The sequence below is a fragment of the Dermacentor variabilis genome, chromosome 1, assembly GCF_050947875.1.
Source record: "Dermacentor variabilis isolate Ectoservices chromosome 1, ASM5094787v1, whole genome shotgun sequence".
Taxonomy (NCBI): domain Eukaryota; kingdom Metazoa; phylum Arthropoda; class Arachnida; order Ixodida; family Ixodidae; genus Dermacentor; species Dermacentor variabilis.
In genome coordinates, this window is record NC_134568.1 from 87,960,358 (window position 1) to 87,982,503 (window position 22,146).

A 22,146-nucleotide genomic window follows, 5' to 3' on the forward strand; every position below is an offset into this window, starting at 1 on the left:
AGAGCAAAGGGAGAGCCTGGACCTAGGCACCACTACAACTTGCCAGAACATGTGGCAGAAGCAATGCTGCCTGTATATACGCGGCTGTCTGAAAAAAACCCTGCTCCAGAGATACCAGCGAGGCAAGACACAGAATTCGAATGAGAGCCTTCACTCAGTGATTTGGAGTGTCTCAGAGGAACGGCACGTATCTCTCTTTGCCGTGCAAGCTGGTATTGGGAAAGCTGTCCTACGCTTCAACACTGGGAACCTGATTGCGTCCACTGCAATTCTACAGCAGCTAAACATGAATATTCCTGGCACTGCATCTTGGTGAGCAAAGGAGAAAGACCGCCATCGAAGTGCCAACTCCAGCAAGAAGCCTCTTTGAGCGCAAGGAAGCAGGCCAAAAAGCAGCATAAAGATAGTATGCATCCAGATTATGCCTCTGGTGAATTTCCTTGGGATTTTATTGGTATGTTCTCAATAAAGATGTTGCAGAATGTTTTTTCTTGATTTCTCAAAACAACAATTCTGACAGACTTCCAATTTTGAAGGTAAAATAGCTTCTGTCCTATTTCAGCTATCAGCATATTTTTTTTTTTTGCCAGAAAGAGAAATGTATGCAGTAAGCAATATGCACGTTTTCAAAGCAGTACTCTTCTTAAAAAGTTTTTTAAATGGGTCACATGCTTGACATGTCAAGATGGCATTTTTTTTCTCACGACTTTGATGAGCTCCAACTCTTGCTCAGATTAGCCTAGAACATTAATTAATACCTTATGACACTCCCTGAACATTCTAGATAGTCTTTATACTCAAATTACTGTGTTAGGGTTTTCTGTTTAGATGCTAATTTTCCTCTAAACAAAGGACCCAGCTTATACAATGCTTTTAGAGTATAACAGAAACTACTTATCCTATGGCGAAATTAATTATATTTTTAGAATCTGCATATTAAAATACACGAAGTGTGAAAATTTCGTTCAGATCTGTCCACAAATAAAAAAGTAGTATTTCAAGTGTAGCCTCCTCCCTTAAGTAGGTGTCGCCACCCGTATTTCATTCTTACGCTTTTTCTGGCTTACCAAACGTCTTATCGTAAGAGTGGTGTCTTTGGTGTGAAATAATTTTTCACTTTAGTGTCCCTTTAATCATTGTTACAAAAATATTTAAAGTTATAAGTCGAAAAGTGCAGGCAATGCGGGCGTTAAGACAACTGCGGTTCTCCTAATTAATGTCCAGCCACATACCTCATTGGCAACAAGAAATTATCATCAACGAAATTGTATACAATTATGACGATGAAGAAGTACAAAACTTTCATGGAAAGAAGGCACCGCTATAGTGGTATGAAACCAGGGGCCTCCTCTCTATCAACAAAATGCGAGGGAGAGTGGCAATGGCTAGCACTGGTCACCATTTGTATTTCGCACAACAATGCAAGAGACAGTCCTAACTACACAAAAAATTCACAGAAGGGAATCGAAGGAAGAGAAGTGATATATATAGTAGGCTTGTGCAAATAGTGCTTTTTTGTTTCGAAGCGAATAGTAATTCTTCTCGAATAATTTCGAAGCAAATACTTCAAATAGTAGCAAATAAAGAAAAAAAAGAAGGCAGAGGGCTAAGGTCTGGGATTTATTCAAGGAAAGTAAACTTGATTATTTACGAAAATCTACAAATTTTCGTGACAGTTCGTGATGGCATTCTACTTTTCAAACTTCACGCTTTTTTGGCTGAAATGAGATAAAAGATACAACTCCGTAGCTCTCGGCACGCGTGTAGCCAATGCCACAGCCGCAACGGAAAGATCGTTGCAAAATGCCAGCATGCCGCATTACTTTCCGCTTCCAGGTAACTAGACCGCTTTGCTATCGTATGCAGAATCCACTCGTGTACCATTGAGAGTATAATCACAAGCTCTTGGAAGAAAAAATGGTGGTGGGTGCGGTCGTAGTTTTGAAACAGCAGGCAATCAAAACCGGCTGGGTGCTGTTTCAAAGGAGCTACAACATGATATTTCTTTCTTTAGATGACGTTTCTGACACAAACTTGCAGTTAGATGTGGAAGTGTGCCAGGAAAAAAAAATTAAGGTACTGAAAATCCTACTTTTTGGACCAAAGTGGTGTCCAATCATAACTGCCAACACCAACTAGTGTCATGAATTTTTTCGTGTTTTGAAGGCCAAGTCCACATATAACAAGCTACTAATACAATAATCCCTTATTGCGAAAATTTCGAGTTCGTTATAAATGGGTTCGACTGTAGCAGCTTTTGCATGCGATGTGTCAATCCTGAGCCATGGAAACTAACCAATGCAGGTAACAGTGTAGACAATTAACAAGAGAGCTGCATCGTGTGTGAGTGCAAGTGGCCCAGGATTGAGCCACAAGGTACAAAAACCACTATTCATGTCCTTCCTAAAGTGTCTTTCACATGCTGTGATTGTATTGGCAATGCCATGATCTGGCAAGTCATAATGTTGCAGACCACACTATCAACGCTTGTTTGCTTGGCTCCCATGCTCTTCGCTGAAAAACTGCATTGCATACACAGTGTGTCCCAATGTTGAACCAATGTATGTGCTCCCAAATAGTGTAAAATAGTGTCAGTATTTTATGCCATAGGTCTCTATACACGTTTGACAGGACCATAACATATGCAAGATTTCACCGTATTTTCAATTTAACGAGCGCTGAATAAATGAAGTTTTACTGTATACCTGAGAGGCCATATAGATGCGCAAGCTGCCGTCTTCACAAAGCAGGATCAAGGTAGTGCGCATCTCACCACTGGATGTTGGGTGCCGAATAGCAACCAGGTCTGTGATCTTGGATTTTGCAGTCAAGATCTTAATCTCCTGTAGAACAGAGAAATGAGGTACTTAGGTAATACAGGACTCAGCCCATCAAGCTCAAGATGGTTCTTGATAATTGGCGCAGATACAAACATGTTCACTAGACCAGCTGTGTGTACAGAGGCTCATGGGACCATAGTGATTCAACCAAAGGGATGAAGAACTTGGGTAGTATAACCGACTCGAATGAAGGCTCTGGCAATCAGAACATTGCCTCCTTGATCCACTCCAGAGGGTCAATTATAAGTTCCGTGCCAACTATAAGGAATATACTAGATATAAGATGACACGAACTGTCTTAAAAATATTAACTCTAGATGATCTTCTCTTCTAATAAAGCCGTATCAGTGACAATTGCATAATGCCAACTAAAAGTGTGTAGCTAACACAATGAAAGGTAAACATTCGGCAGATATCTGCCTTGTTGTGGACAACTGAATTAAAGAGAAGGAAAACTCAAATTAAAATTTATTTTAAAGACCTGACGTTTCGGAGCCTGGCCCACTCCTTTTTCAGGGATTAGATGGCGTGAGGCGCAGCAGTGCTTATACGAGTTTTTGGTGCTTTGACAGGCACGCAAAGCACTTTTCGTAGACTTAAGCGTAAATGGTGGAGAGTTCCTGATGAATTATTGATGTTATGCGGCATCTTCTGGATGTGCCAGGATTCCAAAAGGAGCCGCTGCTGGTGGTTGTTTTCTTTCTCCAAGATCACAGCACCGTCAGGGCTAATCCAGTGATCAAAAAGCTTGTAGTGTTCTGCCACAGTACTACATTCTCTGTTTAGGTGGCAAAGGTCATTCTCGTGTTGAATTCTTTCCGGGAAGTTTTTAGTCTAGCCAATATACGACGAAGGGCATTCGCTGAAAGTAATCTTGTACACAATGCCCTGCACCTTTTCACCAGGAATGCAGTCTTTTCGATAAAAGAGCAGGCTACCGACCATAGAGACAGGCTTGCGAGCGACGTCAAGCCTTGTCCCTCGTGGTACACAGGCTAAAGTCTCATTGACGCCTTGAACGTATGGTACCGAGACATGGTGTCGTGTGGGTGATCTTGGATTTAGGTAAGATCCGCCGTCTTCCTTTTATTCTTGTTCCATCGGCAGAGGACGCAACACTTTTGTATAACCGTTCATCCCAAGGTTATGGATTACTATGTTCTACTCTTCCTTCTGGAGGTTGTAGGATTCAGATATCGTAGTCTTGGAGTTTGGTTCCACAAACTCCCTGAGTTTTCCCTGAGAATTTCCTGTTTTCCAGGTTGGTAGACACTCCGGGTGTACAAGGTGAGGTTGGCCCAGCGCGCGTCCAGTGCAGAGTCGCGCAAAATCGCGCGAAAGTGATCGTATCCCTGAATGCAACTTGTGGGGATGCGCGACTCTCGCGTGTCCCCTGATATGTTTTTCCCGCATGGCACGTCTCCTGTAATCCGGCTTCGCCGCGTGGCCTGGGTGATGCTCGCGGCGGTCGATGTGGTTGGGGCGCAGTGCGAGAGATGGCGCGAGTGTTGCGTTGCTAACGCCGCCTCACGGCAGGGTTACTTGGGGGCGCAGGGGAGAACGGGCTGTCTCTTTCCCGGCGGGTCGGCGCACTGCGTGGACGTCCCGCGCGCGCGCGCGGCGGGCCCATGCTTCTGCGAGACTGCCTCGCGTGGCCGCCTTCGAACGCACGACCGTTGGCGTGACCGAACACGCGAACGACCAGGCGTTGGGATCCAGCATGGGGCGAACATATTTGCTCGTTTTCCGGTCGCGGTGAGTCGGACTTCTAGATTTGTCGCGCGCCCATCGGCATGTTTTGTGGATAGCAACTCGGCTAGCAGGCATTGTTCTATGAAAGGTGCAATAAATGCCCTTGTGATTGTTTGCACTACTGTGTTGTTGTTCCTTTGTCCCAAGAGCACGAGAGGGGAGATCCCACAAACTAGATATTTTCAAGCTGGCAACGCATAAATGGACCGACTACACCGAGCGCACGCTGGCCTCGCCGGGTGATGCCATGCTGGTAGCCTGCTTACATTTGGCCAGCTGTCCCGGCGTTCGATTTTGCAAACTTCGGGCAGCTTTGGGTTGTTTTGGGATCCCAACTCACGTGACTTCGTATCAGGACCGGAACTAGCTGGCTACCGTCTGGCTGCCAGAACTCTGAAAATCAAAGAGGTCCAGTGGCAGGTCTGTATGGCAGGACTCCTGTTAAATGCTGTGTTGACTTGCAGAAAGTGTAGCCCGTATACAGAGGGATTTTTCAAGCTTGGTTATGAAGCACATATGGCGCTGGGATCGCACTGTGAAAGCGACAAATTTTATTGTCTCAAGGATGAGCCACCTTGTCGTATCTTTTTGATCCCCGAAGTCACTCTTTTTTAGGCTTTCTAGTTCAATAGAAACGAACTGAAGCAGATGCTCTAGTTCCATGGCATGCTAAATGTTGTCATTGGCAGAACTTGCAGCTTGGGTAGCGCAAGATCTGTGATAGGGTATGACGATGTCATGTGGAAATGTTCAGACCAGAACCGATGAGAAAGACGACTTGCTAATGCCAAGCGCCTCCAGTCCTCGCGTGTTAATGAGCATCTGGTCGTACAGAATTTCATAGTTTTGTCAGTTCATTAGAAGAATGCACAGGAGTGAGCTTTCGAAGCTTGAGAAATACTCTTGCTCCAATAAGTTCTTGTCACTGAACCGTTTCTTCAGCATGTCCAACGCAACCACCTAACACGCTTCGGTGGTAAGCAGCCCCGCTATAGCTGCCGCCACGTCTCCTTTCAAAAATAATCTCAGGTAGTTAAATTTGTTGGCAGCTGTAAGATTTCCATTCCAGTTGATAATCTAGTCAAATTGCTTCCAGAACTCGTTCCACAACCACAGATCACTGACGAAAGCATTAATGACCAACTTCGGCAACTTGGCTCTTGGCCTATCAGAATGTCCTGTGGCCACCAGCATGTCGCGAACCTTGATAGGCGATGACGATAAATTGGCTTCGGAATGTTGGCAGCGTTTGCTCTGGAGCTCGGCTAAGATGCGGGTCGTATAGTCCTCATATTCAATCACTGTAGCGTAATCCGCCTCAAACGCCCTGTCACTTATGTGGCTTGCTAACTCATTAATATTCTTCAGTTCATCGTTATTGTTCTTGAACCGCTCATAAATCGAGTCAATTTTTCTAGCAGCACACTTGGCTCTTGAACGATTTTGGTGTTCTGGCCCTTCGCATAGTCCTCTTCACTTTGAGCTTATCCACAAGTCAGCTGATCAGTCTACCTCCGTGGTTCGCGGCAGTTGTTCCAGTCGGTAGCCACCAGTGAAGTCCCTTGACGGTAGCTTACAGTTGAAGATTTTAGGCTCAGATAGGTGTTTATTAATGTCCACCTGAGCCCAGAACGTAAAGATGGCTCCTGGTCTCTCCTTGAACGTGCTCATGCGCTCCCTGGCCCGAAGCTCACCCTCTTCTTTTTGTTAGGAAGAATGCAGGAAATTCAACCCTATGTGCACAACTGTGCACCTGAAGGTAGTGCATTAGAATCGAAAGCACTGATTACAATTATAATAGTGTGAAGAAGAAGACGCGCTTCGTGGCACAGCCGCATCGCCAACGCGCGGCTCATCTTGGCTCGCGCTGTTGATTGCTGGCGTCTGTTTGGACAGTGCTTCAGGCTGCCTCGCCGTTCCCGGTTGCTGTGCCTTTGCATTAGGAGCCGCCAATAAACCTTTTCTCAATTGGTGGAGGTGCTGGGACTCAAACCCCGTCAGTTGAAACCCTGGAGCTGAGATGCCCGCCATGATCGACAGCTCATCCCAAACGGCCCCGACCCCACAGTCCGCCACCTACACCGGCGTTCCACGACAACGGGAGCCCAAGATCTTCAGCGGTGCAGACGACAAACACGTAGAAGGCTGGTTTGCGTCATATGAACGGGTGAGCGCACACAACAAGTGAGATGATTCAGCCAAATTAACCCACGTCATCTTTTATCTGGCTGGTGTTGCCCAACTGTGGTTTCACAACCACGAAAGTGACGCACCCACGTGATCAGTCTTCAAGACAACCTTTACGGAAGTGTTCGGCCGACCCGCTGTTCGCAAGCTGCGTGCCGAACAACGCTTGCACGCCCGAGCACAGCAGACGGCAGAAACGTTCACAAGCTACATAGAAGACGTCGTGGATTTTTGTAAACGAGTCAACACCGCAATGCTCAAAGCTGAGCGAATTCGCCATATACTGAAAGGCATCGATGACAGCGCATTCCAGATGCTCCTAGCCAGGAATCCGGGCACTGTGTCCAAAGTTGTCAGCCTATGCCAAAGTTACGAGTTAAGGAAGCAACGCGCTTCGACTCGGCATCCTCTGGGAAGCGATGAGTTGTTGGCGAGCCTTGGCAATATGTACGACCCATCCTCATTCTTTCAGCGGGTCAAGGACTTCGTGCGTGAGGAAGTTGCCCGCCAACTTTCTTTAGTCCCCTTCACTCAGGAGCCCACCTCCCGTCTTCCAAACACGCTCTGCACCCTCATTTCCAAAGAGGTCGCCCAAGTTGTCCCTTCCGCACACCATCAGCCGCCTGCAGCCGCGAATCTCAACTCTGCGCTGGCAGTGCAGCCTGTCGCCACGCATCTCACCTATGCGCAGCCAGTCCTGCCTGTGGCCGCGCCTCTTACGTACACGCAGGCAGTACGCAGGCCTCCACAGGCGTCTTTCGCGACCCAGTCCCAACCGCTGCCACCGGAAGCCCATGCTGCATCTTGGACCGCACCGCGAGCTAATCCTTGGAGGACACCTGACAATCGACCCATCTGTTATTCTTGCTGCACTCCTGGATACGTCGCCCGATATTGCCGCCGTCGCCCTCAAGCGTTCGGCGACGCCTCGTGGCCCTTCCAGTACGGCAGCCAGCCATTTCACCAATACGCCGCTCCTTCCCCCCAACCGTACGCTCGTGCTGACATCCCAGAATTTCCTTCGCGTCGCTCGCCATCCCCCTGCCGACGCTCGCTCTCCCCAATGCATCAACGACCCGCACCACCTGACCAGGAAAACTGAACGTCGCAGTTCAAGAGGCAAGAACTGCACCCCATTCGAACTGTCTAAGTCCTCGCGCCTCTCCTGCTAACGTGGTCAAAATTTCTGTAGAAGGTGTTCCCGCATTCGCTCTTGTGGATACCGGCGCAGCCGTTTCTGTGATAGCCGCCAAACTGTGCCGTTCACTGCGCAAGGTGACCACGCCGCTTTCTGGACTGTCGCTTCATACGGCAAGCGCGCAGCACGTCACTCCGCACGCAGCCTGTAGTGTACGTGTGCTTATTCACGGCATTATTTACATCGTCGAGTGTATTGTTCTTCCCGCCTGCTCGCATGACATCATCCTCGGATGGGACTTCTTATCCAGTCATAAAGCCGTGATCGACTGCGCACATGCCAAAGTTGAATTTTCCCCTTGTGACGCACCCTTGCACGAAGATTGTGACCGCCCTTCGCCCCCGTACCCGTCTCTTGCGATGCCATTACTGATGCAACGGTCCTCTTCACACCGTCCGACGTCTTCATGAGCCGTAAATCTCTTCCACTACCCTTCGCGACGCTTGACATGGCTGTGGGCTGCAGCAATATATACTTTTACAATCCCCTCTGTGCGCCTATTACGTTGCTCGTTGGTGAATGCCTTGGCTTCATGGAACTCCTCGACTCTTCGTCTGTGGTTGACATCTCCGGAGACTCTTTTGATGTCGACTCCGGCCAATCGTCTTTGATGTCCGCGCTTCAGGAAACGTCCAGGGATGCGTTCTCGAATGCCATCGCCGATACCCTCACACCTGCTGAACGCGCCGACCTCCTTGATCTCCTGCACAAATTTAGAAGTTCATTCGATGTTTCACAACCTCACCTGGGCTGCACGTCGGAAGTGCAGCACTACATTGACACCGGTTCACATCAGCCGTTACGTCAACGACCGTACTGCGTCTCTGCCTTAAGAGCGTCGTGTCATTACCACCTAAGCCGTAGAAATGCTGCGCCGTGATGTTATTCAACCTTCACAGAGTCCCTGGGCATCTCCTGTTGTTCTCGTTCGCAAGAAGGACGGGTCTATTCGCTTTTGCGTCGACCAGCGTCAGTTTAATAAGGTAACGCGCAAAGACGTCTATCCTTTGCCGCGCATCGATGACGCCTTCGACAGTCTTCAGGGAGCGGAATTCTTCTCGTCCCTTGACTTGCGTTCAGGGTACTGGCAGGTCCCGATGGCTGCGGCCGATCGCCAGAAAACCGCATTCATTATACCTGACGGCTTATACGAATTTAGGGTGACGCCTTTCGGGCTTTGTAACGCCCCTGCCACCTTTGAACAACTCATGGACAACACGCTGCGTGGCCTCAAGTGGTCTATATGTCTGTGTTACCTCGACGATGTCGTGGTTTTCTCGCCTGATTTTCCTACTCACCTGCTCCGCCTCAGACAAGTTTTGACCTGTCTAACAAATGCTGGCCTTCAACTCAACCTCAAGAAGTGCCGCTTTGCCGCGCGAGAGCTTACCATTTTAGGCCATGTTGTGTCCAAGCATGGCGTTCTACCCTATCCTGCAAAACTTCGAGCAGTCGCCGAGTTTCCAAAGCCTCAGACCATCAAAGAACTTCGATGCTTCGTGGGCCTATGCTCATATTTCCGGCGCTTTGTTCGAAATTTCGCATCGATCATGGCGCCATTGACAAAGCTTCTACGTGGTGACGCCGCCCTCTCCTGCTGGTCCCCTGCATGTGACTCAGCCTTTGCTACGCTGCGTCGTCTTCTTATCTCCCCACCTATTCTTCGCCATTTCGACCTGTCAGCTGCAACTGAAGTACATACAGATGCCAGCAGGGTCGGTCTCGGCGCCGTCCTCGCCCAACGAAAGCCGGGCTACCCCGAATACGTAGTCGCCTATGCGAGTCGCACGCTGACGAAGTTTGAGGCCAATTACAGCGTGACCGAAAAAGAGTGCTTGGCTTTAGTATAGGCACTTGGCAAGTTCCGACCATATCTGTACGGGCGCCCATTCGACTTGGTCACAGATCACCATGCACTTTGTTGGCTTGCCAACTTGAAAGATACCACTGGCTGCCTAGCCCGTTGGGCACTACGCATCCAGGAGTACGATATTCGCGTCGCATACCGCAGCGGACGCACACACTCCCGACGCAGACGCCTTGTCTCGTTCACCTTTACCTCTAGACTCGGCCTGCGGAACAACTTCCACACATTCCATGACATCTCTCGACATGAACTCCTTTGCCACCGCACAACGTCGTGACCCGTGGATCGCTTCTCTTTTCGACTATCTTTCTGGATCATCCACCATCCCTGTATCCCGAACCCTCCGACGCCAAGCAGTTCATTTTGCCATTCGTGACCAGCTGCTGCACCGACGCAATTACACTCCTGAAGGTTGTCGGTGGCTTCTGGTGGTTCCCCGCAGCTTAAGGTCTCAAATATGTGCCGCTTTCCGCAACGATTCCCAGTGTGGCCACGCCGGAGTCTTCAAGACATACGAACGAATTCGCCACCGCTACTACTGGCGCGGCACGTACAATTTTGTACTCAAGTTTGTTCGGTGCTGTCTTGACTGTCAACGCCGCAAATCGCCGCCTTTACGCCCGTCTGGTGCCTTGCAGCCGCTCCCGTGCCCTGCCACACCCTTCGATCGCGTCGGCATAGACCTATACGGCCCGCTTTCTATGACGCCAGACGGCAATCGGTGGATCGTAGTTGCTGTTGACCATTTGACACGCTACGCCGAAACTGCTGCTTTACGAAGTGCTACAGCGCGGGATGTAGCCTCTTTCGTCCTACATCGCTTTGTGCTTCAACACGGCGCACCTCGAGAACTCCTCAGCGATCGAGGTCACGCCTTCCTCTCCGAAGTCGTTGAAAGTTTGCTTTCGGAATGGCATATTATTCATCAAACAAGCACGGCATACCATCCACAGACTAACGGGCTCACAGAGCGATTTAACTGCACACTTGGTGATATGCTCTCTATGAACGTGGCATCTGATCATGGTAACTGGGACCGCATCCTTCCATTCATCACATTCGTGTACAACACCGCGATCCAGGCCACTACGGGATTTTCACCTTTCTTCCTCCTGTATGGCCGCGAGCCTACGCATACCATCGACACGCTCCTTCCATACCGTCCTGACGCCTCCGAGTGTCTACCTGTGTCCGACGTCGCCCGACAAGCCGCAGAATGCCGCCAGCTAGCGCGCTCCTTTATGGCAGAGCAACAGCAGCGCCAGAAAGAAAACCGCATCGACACGCTTCCAAACACCACCTATGCTCCAGGCGTTCTTGTGTGGTTGTCGGTCCCTTTCCAAACGCCGGGGCTTTCCTCGAAACTTGTCCCAAAATTCGAAGGGCCTTACTGAGTCTTGGAGCAAAGATCCCCGGTGAATTTTCTCATTGAGCCCCAGTCACCAGCTGAAGACTTGCGCCGGCGTGGACGTGACATTGTCCAAGTCTCGCGTCTCAAGCCCTACCACGACCCTCTGCCTCCCGATTCTTAAGGCGCCAGGATGGCTCTTTTTGTCCGGGGGGAGATTGTGAAGAAGAAGACGCGCCTCGCGGCACAGCCGCATTGCCAACGCGCGGCTCGTCTCGGCTCGCACTGTTGATTGCTGGCATCCGTTTGGACAGTGCTTCGGGCTGCCTCGCCGTTCCCGGTTGCTGTGCCTTTGCATTAGGAGCCACCAATAAACCTTTTCTCAATAGTTAAAATATGCCGCAAGCATCTTGAAGCACTATTGATTGTCCATCTGTGCTGCAAGTTTGAATATAAGTGCAAAGTATTTGGAAGGTAGACAGCTAGATAATTCTTCTCGCAGTGTCAGTCTGTCTTCATATGATGTGCTTACTTCTTTCATTGTTTTCACAATGCCTTACATCAGGCATATATTTCAAGTGACTGGATAAGTGCTTTAAAAGTTTGCTAGACATAAAAATAATTGAAATTCTCATATCTGACAGTCCTGTAATAATTCTTGCATGGTGTTCACATTCTGTAAACTTGAGACAATTTGCTAAAGAATTGAAAATTCCTAACATGTTCTGCAGCTGTACAGTTTGACGATTCTTAAGGTACAAGAAATGTGACAAAACCAAATTTTCAATGGACAGAATAAATGGGTGCATCAAGAAGATATACAAAGAATATACTGTACAAAGCCTTAAAAAAGAAAAAAATTCTGCCATGGCTGCCAAGAAAAAAAAAACAAAGAAAAAGAAATGGCCGCATCTCTGTGTACTTTGGTGCAAATGATGTCCAAGTGCTTAATTGTGGTGGTGCTGCCAGTACATGGCATAGACTTCAGTGGCAGCCTCTTGACATTGCCATAGTAGTGTAGTTTTTATGTACTACACACCACCACAATCATAGACACAGCATAATGCGTTAATGTTCCTGAACTCATGACTGAAATGTTAAACCTAAACTTTTTTGCATACGCTTTACATAGGCGTTGGAAAGCTGCACACTATTTTATTAGATGAACATGTTTTTTTAAACAAAATTACAACAATCTTTACGGGGCATAAACATAGCATCGGCAGTTGTCTGCTATATATGACAGTGTCTGCACATAGCATCAAACAAAGCCAATGAGCATTGTCATTCTTTTGCACGAGCAACAGAACATCATACATTAGCTACCGCCCGTAGTTTCTGCAAGCATCTTCTTGCATGCAGAACATGGAGGGGAGCTAGAGAAGCACTTACAAAATTAATTTAGAATTATTTAATTACAACACTTCTTCCAAATATAACATCTCCATGACATGCGAGCACTATATATGCAGCTGCTTATACAGGACAGTTAAGGCTATCAAAAATAATACAACACTAGCCTGAGTGTAAACATGAAGTAAACAGTGAAAATAATTTAAATCCTGAGCCTACAGTTCCTATACTGCACAACTGAGAGCTGAACACATTCACGTGGAAACATTCCTCGCTCTGAAGACAATGCTAGCTCCCAGTGAATTGGCTTGTGTAGCATGGCATTTTGATCAATAAAGTAGCACCAGTGAGCACATTTCTGTCCCTCGTAATCTAAAAATAAATCACAACATATCATGCGTCCATACAGAGTTGACTCTTAGTTATCTCTAAAGCACACCAAGCTGTTAATAAAAGACCACATGATATTCAACAGTTTTTTTATAGAGGTGTAGCATGTAGCATCGAAGTCATTGCAACACCTTAGGTATTACATATGAAATCGGCAAAATGCACGGAAGGTTTTCAAATGGGCACTCACATGCTTAAAAAATGAAGTGCAATGTTTGAAAAGCATTGAGTAATATGCAATGGCATGCTCACCTGGACAAGGACAGTGCCAGGCTTGATCATAAGAACCAAGGGGTTATTGGAGAACTGCATGAGTGCTAGGATAAGGCCAGGGTGATTGGGCACCTCAGACCACTGGCACAGAGGCTGGGGTGTTGGCTTGCTTGAGGTACTGCTGCTCCCCCCAGTGGCATTGCTTGCCGAGGTGGTGGTTGTGGTGGTTGTACCTGTGGGTGCACCGCTTCCTGTGTTGGTGGCAGTGGCGCCCCCTGAGCCGCCATTGCTGCTTGCTGCTGGCTTGAGCTGTATCAGCACAGGGTCAGTTATTTCTGAAGCGATCTGTGGCATGCAGGCCATGAAACTTTTTCCATTGGCATAGCTCAGAAACAGCAGCTGCAGCACGTGTGAGTAGTAGATGGACACACCCCCACCGGCCACTGTGCCTACAGAGTCCTGTGCAATAATAATGGAGAGAAAAAAGAAACATGCAAGTGTAAGTATCTACACGCAATACATAGACTGAATAAGGTACATGACCAATGTGTGAACTCGGGGATTTGCCAATATGTCCATTTGTTGCACTTTCAGGCTGCCATTCAAATATGCTTCGCTTCCTTGAAGGCATACAGAAAAAAAAAAATTTTCCATCGAGATCTTTGGCAAAAATGAAAGTCGGAATACTACAAAAGATGAACCTAACATTAGCTTTAGGCAGAACTAAGCAGTAAAAAAAACTGACTAGTGCACATAGTGACAAACACCATAGTGCCTACCCAGATTGCAAACTTCACATCGCTGACTGTCTAGCGGAAACTGGTGTCCACTTTACGACTTGCTCCTGAGTTTTGTTTCTGCCTCTGAACATTCAGCATTCATTGCATTTTTGTATTATATGTGTGAAAGAGCTAGCACAATGCAAAAAGCCGTGGCAATTCTGCACTCATCGGTGTGGCAACACCATCAAATGAGAGATACCATGGCAATTTGTCCTGAAGGACTAAAAATGTGAACCTTAACTACACAGCCATTAATATCTAAACTGGTTACCATCAAAGTGGAATTTCTTCTGCTGATATTACTATGCATAAAGCGATTACAAGAGCAATCCAGCATTGTTGCAAAGCCTGGACATGTCATTGAAAGGATGTGACTGACTCTGTACCCTGTCTCTTCAAGGAAACTTAAACAAGAAACAATGATGCATTTGGTAAGTGCATTTTAGAAGAGCCAAAACAATTTTTATGCATTCTCTTTTACTACACACACACACACACACACACACACACACTCGAACTTCATTATAACGAAGTTGAAAGGGGAGCCAAAATTACTTCGTTATATCCATTACTTCATTATACCCATAATTACCCTTTACTGCAATATACCATGCCCAAATGAGCAAAATTGTAAACATGGAAACAAGAAGACGGCTTTGTGGCACGTGGAACCGGTATACTGCCATGTGTGCGATTAAATTTTATGAAAAAAAAAGAAGAATCTTCAGTGTGAGCAACATGCAACTTAGCACATGAGGCGACAGCCTTTACGATAGCTGCCTTTCGTTCCAATGCGATGGTCTCTTGCTTTTAATTTCCACTTGGCTCACTGTGACAATGGAGAAACAGCAATGGGGTGGAAGAGAACAGCTTGCACACCGCAACACATCTGTTGCGGTCGACACAGTGCAGCAATGTGTGATTGAGGAGGCACGTGAACTTTGCTGTGCCGGCTTGGTTCAGCTGGCTCGTGGCCTTCGAGATTGCCCCATTGCCAATGCAGTCTCTGAATTCATGCCCAGCTTCTAGGCTGCGCAGCGCATAGCAGAGAGAAAGAGAGAGAAATGAATGTACTAGTGTCTTTTGCACTATCGTGCATAGTCGTGGCTCATGCAGGTTGGGTGCAGCTAGGCGTGGCCTCCACAATTGCACCAGGGAGATCCCGGAAGCCATGCCCAGGCCACGCCAAGCTGCGCCAGCTGCATGCTGCACCGCAGGGAGAGAGGTTCAACTGAATGAGTCGTTGCTCATGCGCAGCTATGTGTGGCGGTGAGATGATGATGATCATATTTTATTGGCGCAAGGGCATCTAAGGCCAAAGAGTGCCAGGACATGGGTCTTGATTTAGCAAAATTATGAGTTTAGGACTATGATTTAAAATAGAGGTTGTATAGAGGCCCACGCATAAGATAGATCTATAGATATTGGTGCATCAATTCTAAAATAATTACTAAAATAAATATAAGGCCTTAAATGCATTGGCTACAGGCACACATGTTAAATTACTGTGGCTAGTCGGAGTCCCTTACTGTACAATTCTTGCTTACGCAAGAAGCGCGAGAGCTCAGACATACTTTTGTACACCAGATTGTACCTCGCCTGTGAGGCACGATCTGATGGTTAGGATGGAATGAGATTATTTCTAGAAAATTAACTTGTGCAAGATAATTAAGCACTCTTTTAAAGTTAAAAAGTGCATCCTCTGATAAGAACATCGAGGGATGGGGGTATATCGTGTGAATAGAGTTCCCTAAAATGAGCCACTCGCTCTCAGTGAAGTTCAGGACATTGAATGAGGACATGCAGGACGGTTAGGTTCTCACCGCAGCATGTGCACGTCGGTGGGTCAGTTGCAGTCAAGAGGTATTTATGTGTGCCATGAGTGTGTCCTATTCTGAGTCGTGCCAGGGTGACTTCGGTGAGTCTATCAAGCTTCAGTGGGAAAGATTTGGTTAACTACGGATTAAGCAGGTGCAGCTTATTTTCAACTTCCTTGTCCCATTCAGCTTGCCAATGATTACGTAGCGCCTTTCGTGCCGCAGGTTTCATGTCTACACCAGGTACCCAGCTTACATCAATTGTATCCCGATATAATTGTCCGCTAGCCGGCTAGCGTAGGCATTGCAATAATACGGTGCCGATCCCATAACTACTGGCGTCAGTTCGGACCTCTGTAGGTGCGGACGGGTCAAAGTGGGCCAAGACCGGTGGATTGGTGAGAATCGCGATAAGGCGTGAAAATGCGGCAGCCTGAGGAGAACCGCATGTAAAAAGCACGTCTTTTTTTCAGAAGTTCTGCGAGTGCTTGAGCAGTGCTGCGAAATCTTTCACGAACCGTCGGAAATAAGAACAGAGCCCGACAAAATTGCGGACATCTTTGACAGACTGAGGTACAGGGAAAGCCATTACTGCTCGAACCTTCTCCGGGTCGGGTTGTACTCCAGAAGCATCGACTAGATGGCCTAGCACTGTAATCTGTCGGCGCCCGAAGTGGCACTTCGACGAGTCTAATTGGAGCCCCGCCTTGCGGATGACGTCAAGGATTGCTGCAACGAGCTCAAGGTGCGTCTCAAATGTACGAGAAAACACAAGGACGTCGTCGAGGTAACAAAGGCAAGTTTACCATTTGAAACCTTGAAGCAGAGTCGATCATCCGTTCGAACGTGGCAGGGGCATTACATAAACCGCACGGCCTAACCCTGAATAGGTAGAGGCCATGTGGACTGACGAAAATGGTCTTTTCTTGGTCTTGCTCATCGACGGAAATCTGCCAATAACCAGATCGAAGGTCGATGGATGAAAAGTATTTGGCACCGTGAAGACAATCAAGAGCGTCGTCGATTCGTGGTAAAGGGTAAATGTCCTTTTCAGTAATTTGGTTTACGTGGCGGTAATCAACACAGAAACGCCACGTGCCATCTTTCTTTTTGACGAGCGCGACCAGCGATGCCCAAGGACTCTGTGAGCGCTCAACAATGCCTCTGGCGAGCATCTTGTTTACTTCCTGCTGAATAACTTGCCGCTCTGCCGTCAACATGCGATATGGTTGGCGGCGAATGGGAACAGCATGGCGCGTGGCCACCGGAGCGTGGCCACCGCTATGCCTTCAGGTAACGCTTGTTTCATCAAGCCAAAATTGATAACGGTGATATAGTCGTGATATAGCTGGTCAGTTCCTCTACACCTAGGTGGTCCACATCTTCCAGGCACAGTTTACATAGGTTTCTAAATTTCGACCAGTCTGCACTATGAAGTCTCCCTTTTTTGGGGTAAGCTGGTCCATCGTGCCCCTTTATTGTTTCTAGGAGTGTTGGGAAGTGATCACTCCCATATGGATTACTAACAACTCTCCATTCCATGTATGGAAGAAGTGATGCTGGCCCTATGGTTAAATCTATACATGAATATGTTGGGTGTAGAACTGTAAAAGGTTGGCTCTGTCTTGCTAAATAGACGCTTCAGATGAAAGAAGGAACTTTTCTATTGCCCGTCCTCTCGCATCACATCTTGAGTCACCCCAGAATGTGTTGTGAGCATTAAAATCTCCAATTACTATATAGGGTTCAGGAAGCTGGTCAATCAGCTTTTGAAATTCTGCAGTGTCAAACCGTTCATCAGGCGATATATAAGTATATAGAACAAATAGTTATATGTTGATTGAACAATATAGCCTGAACAACCACTGCTTCAAATGAACTCTGGAGTGATACATGCTGGCATGCTACTGACTTTTGGGCTACAATTGCCACATCACATGAAGAAGAATTACCATTATTTCGATCTTTACAGAAAACTATGTACTGTCTTAAGAAGTTCTTGTGTGTTGACTTTAAATGTGTTTCTTGAACACAGAACAGTCGTGGCTAATATTCCTTTAGTAGATCTTTGACATCATCTAGATTCTTAAATAGGCCCCTGGCATTCCACTGAATTATTTGTGTAGCCATATCGAGGAAGATTTTTGTTGTCTGTGTTCAAGAGCTCATGGTAAAGATAGATATGTATACAAGGACGGTAACCGTTTAGGTTACCAGCTCCTTTCTTAGAGCAGTTACACATATTTTATATCTTCTAGTGCGCTCGTGAGAGCGCTGATCTTTCGGTGTCGATGACGCTGGGGATTTTTGATCAACCTTCATAACGTTCTCAGAGGTGCTGGAGGATCGTGAACTAGGCGCTGAAACTTGCATCCCAGGCCGTGGAGTTCGGTTTAGCTTTGCGACCTGAGGAACCGAAGTCTGCAGGCCCACCTTTGATGATGATGGTGCAGCACTTGCTGCTGTCACCAGGGGGGCAGGCAGGCGGAGTGATTACAGGACCCCTATCAGTGACCACGGTAGACTCCAGAGGCATTTGTGACGCTGCCCCCTGTCGCGCCACCTCGGAAAAGCTTGTGTGATCTAAGTACAAAAGATGTTTCCTTGCTTCGTGAAATGGTATATTTTCTTTTACCTTTAGCCCAATGATTTCTTTTTCTTTCTTCCATTTAGGGCATGTCCTGGAGTAGACTGGATGGCTTCCATCACAGTTCATGCAATGTGGAGATCATTCACGCTGCATTTCGCGCAAGTCTGCCTTCCTTGGCATGTCTGAGATCCATGCCCATACCTCTGGCACTTAAGGCATCGTCAAGGATTTGGGATGTACGGCCTCACACGTACTTTGATGTAACCTGAATGCAGTGTACTAGGCAGCACACTGGTACCAAAGGTTAGTACAGTACAATGTGCTTTGTTCGAAGTTGTTCATTATTCCTGTGGATTAGGATTCTTTCTACCTTGATGAATTTTTGATCCTGAAAACCTTCAAGCAGCACTTCGTTGCCAAGGTCCAAGAAGTTGTCTTCAGAGATTACTCCCCGGCTCGTGTTCATGGTTCGTTGTGCCGACACAATGAATGCTACATTGCCAATGCATTTCAAGTCATCCATTTTATCATATTGAGTTTTATCCTTCAATTCAAGGAGCAGGTCTCCATTGGTCATCTTCGTGGCTTTGTAGCCAGGTCCTATCGTGTTTGCGAGGCATTTCACCGCCAAGAAGGGGAGAATTTACGCACGCTCGTGTTGTCTTCACTGTGGACTACATGGTACTTAGGGAAGTGTTCTTCATTGTTTTTCAAAAAGAATTGAAAGGTTGCATTGGTGTGCCCTCTTTTTAGAGGGCAATCAAGGGAAAGCGGTTTACTGGAAGCCATAATATAGGGGCCTTGAGTTCGGCAGCAGCGCCAACCACCCACCACCGAACCCAACATGGGGACGGCGCAAATCTTACGAGTAAGACAAGCCCTCGCCAGTTGTACGGTGCTACTATAACCCAATCTGGAGTACCCAAGGCTGGCCACCCACACAAGGTTAACCCTCCCTGCCAGGAAAGTCGGAAGTAAATAGAAGAGAGGAGAAGGCAGGAAAGATTGAAAGGGAAAGACAGGAAAAGGCAACTACCGATTTCCCCCGGGTGGGTCAGTCCGGGGGTGCCGTCTACGTGAAGCCGAAGCCAAAGAGGTGTGTTGCCTCCGCCGAGGGGCCGTAAAGGTCTACTCAACCCTCAGGATTCCCTTTTCCCTGGACGTGGCTAAGCCGCGCACGGTTAGAAGCGGCAGGATCCAATCCTCGTGTGCTCGGGTACATGGTGTCACAACACACCAAACGCCTGCTGACGGAGACGCCCCTGTGGGGATGTGTGGCGGTGAGAAACACCAGTGTTGCTCGACGGTGTATTCAGTGAGGGGATGTGCGAGTTTTGAATTGCCGCACCGAACGAGTGCCGAACTCCGCGGAAAGCAGTGTACTTGGCACGCAACGGTCAGGTTATTTTTTTTGTTTCAGAGATGACTAGTGTGATATCCATTGATAGTACAATTTTACTTCATTAAAATGAGGCTTTAAATATATGGGTTTCTATGGGGATTTCCACAGGAATTTCGTTCGCTTCATCATTATTCATTATTTTGTTATACCATGTTTCATTATAAGAGGCTCTAGTGTACAACTATGTGTACTTGGTTAGGATTTATGACATAGTCACATTTACCAAGAATGAAGACACCTCAAATTCAAGGCAATAGTGTGCAACATGAAAGCCACTGGCTATTGCCATACAAGCAGCTTGGCTAGGGACAGATGCGTTGCTGCTGCAAAGACTTGCAACATTTATAGTGTGCTCAAAGTGCAGTTAGGCAGACTGCAAAGAAATGTTCACAAATTTGCAGAAGCAATGTGCATCAAGTAGCATAAAGGAGTATGGTGCAGCATCTCTAACTAAAGTGATTTTTAGTAGTCTGTCCAGAATGGGTACAACATTGTGCGACTGGGGTATTACAGGTGCAGTCAGGCCCATAGGCATAATGCATTTATTTGCACTCTTGCTTTGGAACAGGTTGTATGTGACAGTTTCCACTCACATCCTGCCTGATGCAATTACCATTTTTATCACAAGAAAAGTATCACACATTGTTCGCAAACAAACCCTGCTTGTCTCCCACAAAAGCATGATATCAAAGACATGGCTTTCCCGCAGGGATTTAGTCAGAAGTAGGCTCATAAAACATAAAAAATGAAACCATCCTCCGAAAAATATACGAAGTGTTGGCTACATTCCTCATTAATCTGCTAAGAATGTAACGTCAGTGGTCTTATTCCCTTTGATTCCCCTACTGTAACAAGTTGGCCTTCATGCACTTTGTTTTAATAATGAGAAGGGGAAGGTGTTGGCGCAGCTTTTACAGCGGTTGTGGCAACAGTACCTATGCACGTGGCCTGCATTTTTGTGGTTATAACATCATGTGCTTCAAAGGTGCTGGCACAGCTGCAGCAGCTGTTGTGGCGCCGGCGCTTGTGGACGTGGCCTGTGCTTCTGTGGTTAAAATGTCACGTGCATTGGAGGTGCTGATGAGGCTGCAGCAGCGCTTGCGGCAGATGCATGGAGGTGTGGTGACCATGGTGGCACTTATCTCACCATAGTGTGGTGCCGTATGAAGAAAAAAAGAAAGAAAATAATAATGTATGATTTCATAATGTATGCAGCTCATGTATACAGTATAAACCACTTCGCTGGTAATCCGTCTTGATATGAATGTTGCGGCCCCATGAATTTTTTATCAGTAGTTCTGAGGGAAAGTTTAATTATAACAAACTTTTGATATAGAATACACATTCTATGCAATGAAGCTGTTTGTTGTATCTGTGCTTGCCTGCACGCAGACATCAGAACAGATGATTCTAGAGTCTGCTACAATTATCCTCCTTGCATGAGCTTCTTGAAATGGTAGTCACTTTTTATAAAAAGTACATATTACTGCATAAATGCCTATTGGTATGCAGAGAACTGCAGTCTTTCTTAGGCTGTTGGCAAGCCTTTCTACAGGTAGCACCATCTTTGAGGAAGGCAAACTAAATGCCTTCAGTTTTTTTCATTCTATTCTGCAGTACCCTCATTCTCTCTCTCTCTCTCTTTCTTTCTTTTCCCCTGTTACACTACCTTGCCCATGTGAACATTTCTTAAGCGACCTGAGCTACATTTCAATTTCCACCCCACACATGCTTCAACAAAGCTTTAACATGTTGCCCAAGTGTCCCTGAACAGTTTTAAGTACATCTAGCATCGTTTGCCGTTGCTACATCAAGGCTTTTGCAAATATTCGAATATTTTCAGATATTCGATCGAATGTTATGCTATTCGATATATGCTTTGGCTTGAACTTCAGTAGTCGAACCTTATGAAGTATTTGAAACAAACAAATATACATATTTCCACATATAAGCCGCATGCCCAATTACAACACCCTGGAAAGAAAGATAAAATGTGTGGTACAACCTGAGGAAATGACTGCATAAAATGCGAAAATCTTTGTAGAAAAAAAAAAAAAAAAAAACCTCGCCATTCGCAGATGCACGAATCATCCACTTCCTATCTTCCGCCAGCGGCTCTCTGTTCCCCACTTCTTGGGTAAGGCTGATGGTGGAGAACTTCGCCCTAAAGACGGTTTCATGGCAGTGTGGCTCACGCTGCTGTGAAACCACACCTTGAGGTGAAATTCACGGTCCTGAAGCCACACCTTAAGTCGACATTCGCATATAGCCCACACCTCCATTTTAGCAAAGATGTGTGAATTTTAAAACATGTACGTATACACATGCATGCACGCTCACACATCTTTATTTCAGCACCTATAATTGGCAGATTCGGTTCTGGTGAGCAAGTAGCAAGTTGCGTTGC

General features: G+C 46.8%; 1 protein-coding gene across 4 annotated transcripts in view; it reads right to left on the minus strand.

Annotated features, from left to right (window-relative positions):
* Nucleotides 1-22,146, minus strand: part of poe (E3 ubiquitin-protein ligase-like protein poe) — a 549,114-nt gene that overhangs the window by 226,226 nt on the left and 300,742 nt on the right. For all 4 annotated transcript variants that reach the window (XM_075691124.1, XM_075691117.1, XM_075691109.1 and 1 more), the window contains 2 exons: nt 13,188-13,607; nt 2,706-2,843 (listed from right to left, as the gene is read on the minus strand). In XM_075691124.1, coding sequence (XP_075547239.1) covers nt 2,706-2,843; nt 13,188-13,607 — 558 coding nt within the window. The remainder of the gene's footprint in view (nt 1-2,705; nt 2,844-13,187; nt 13,608-22,146) is intronic.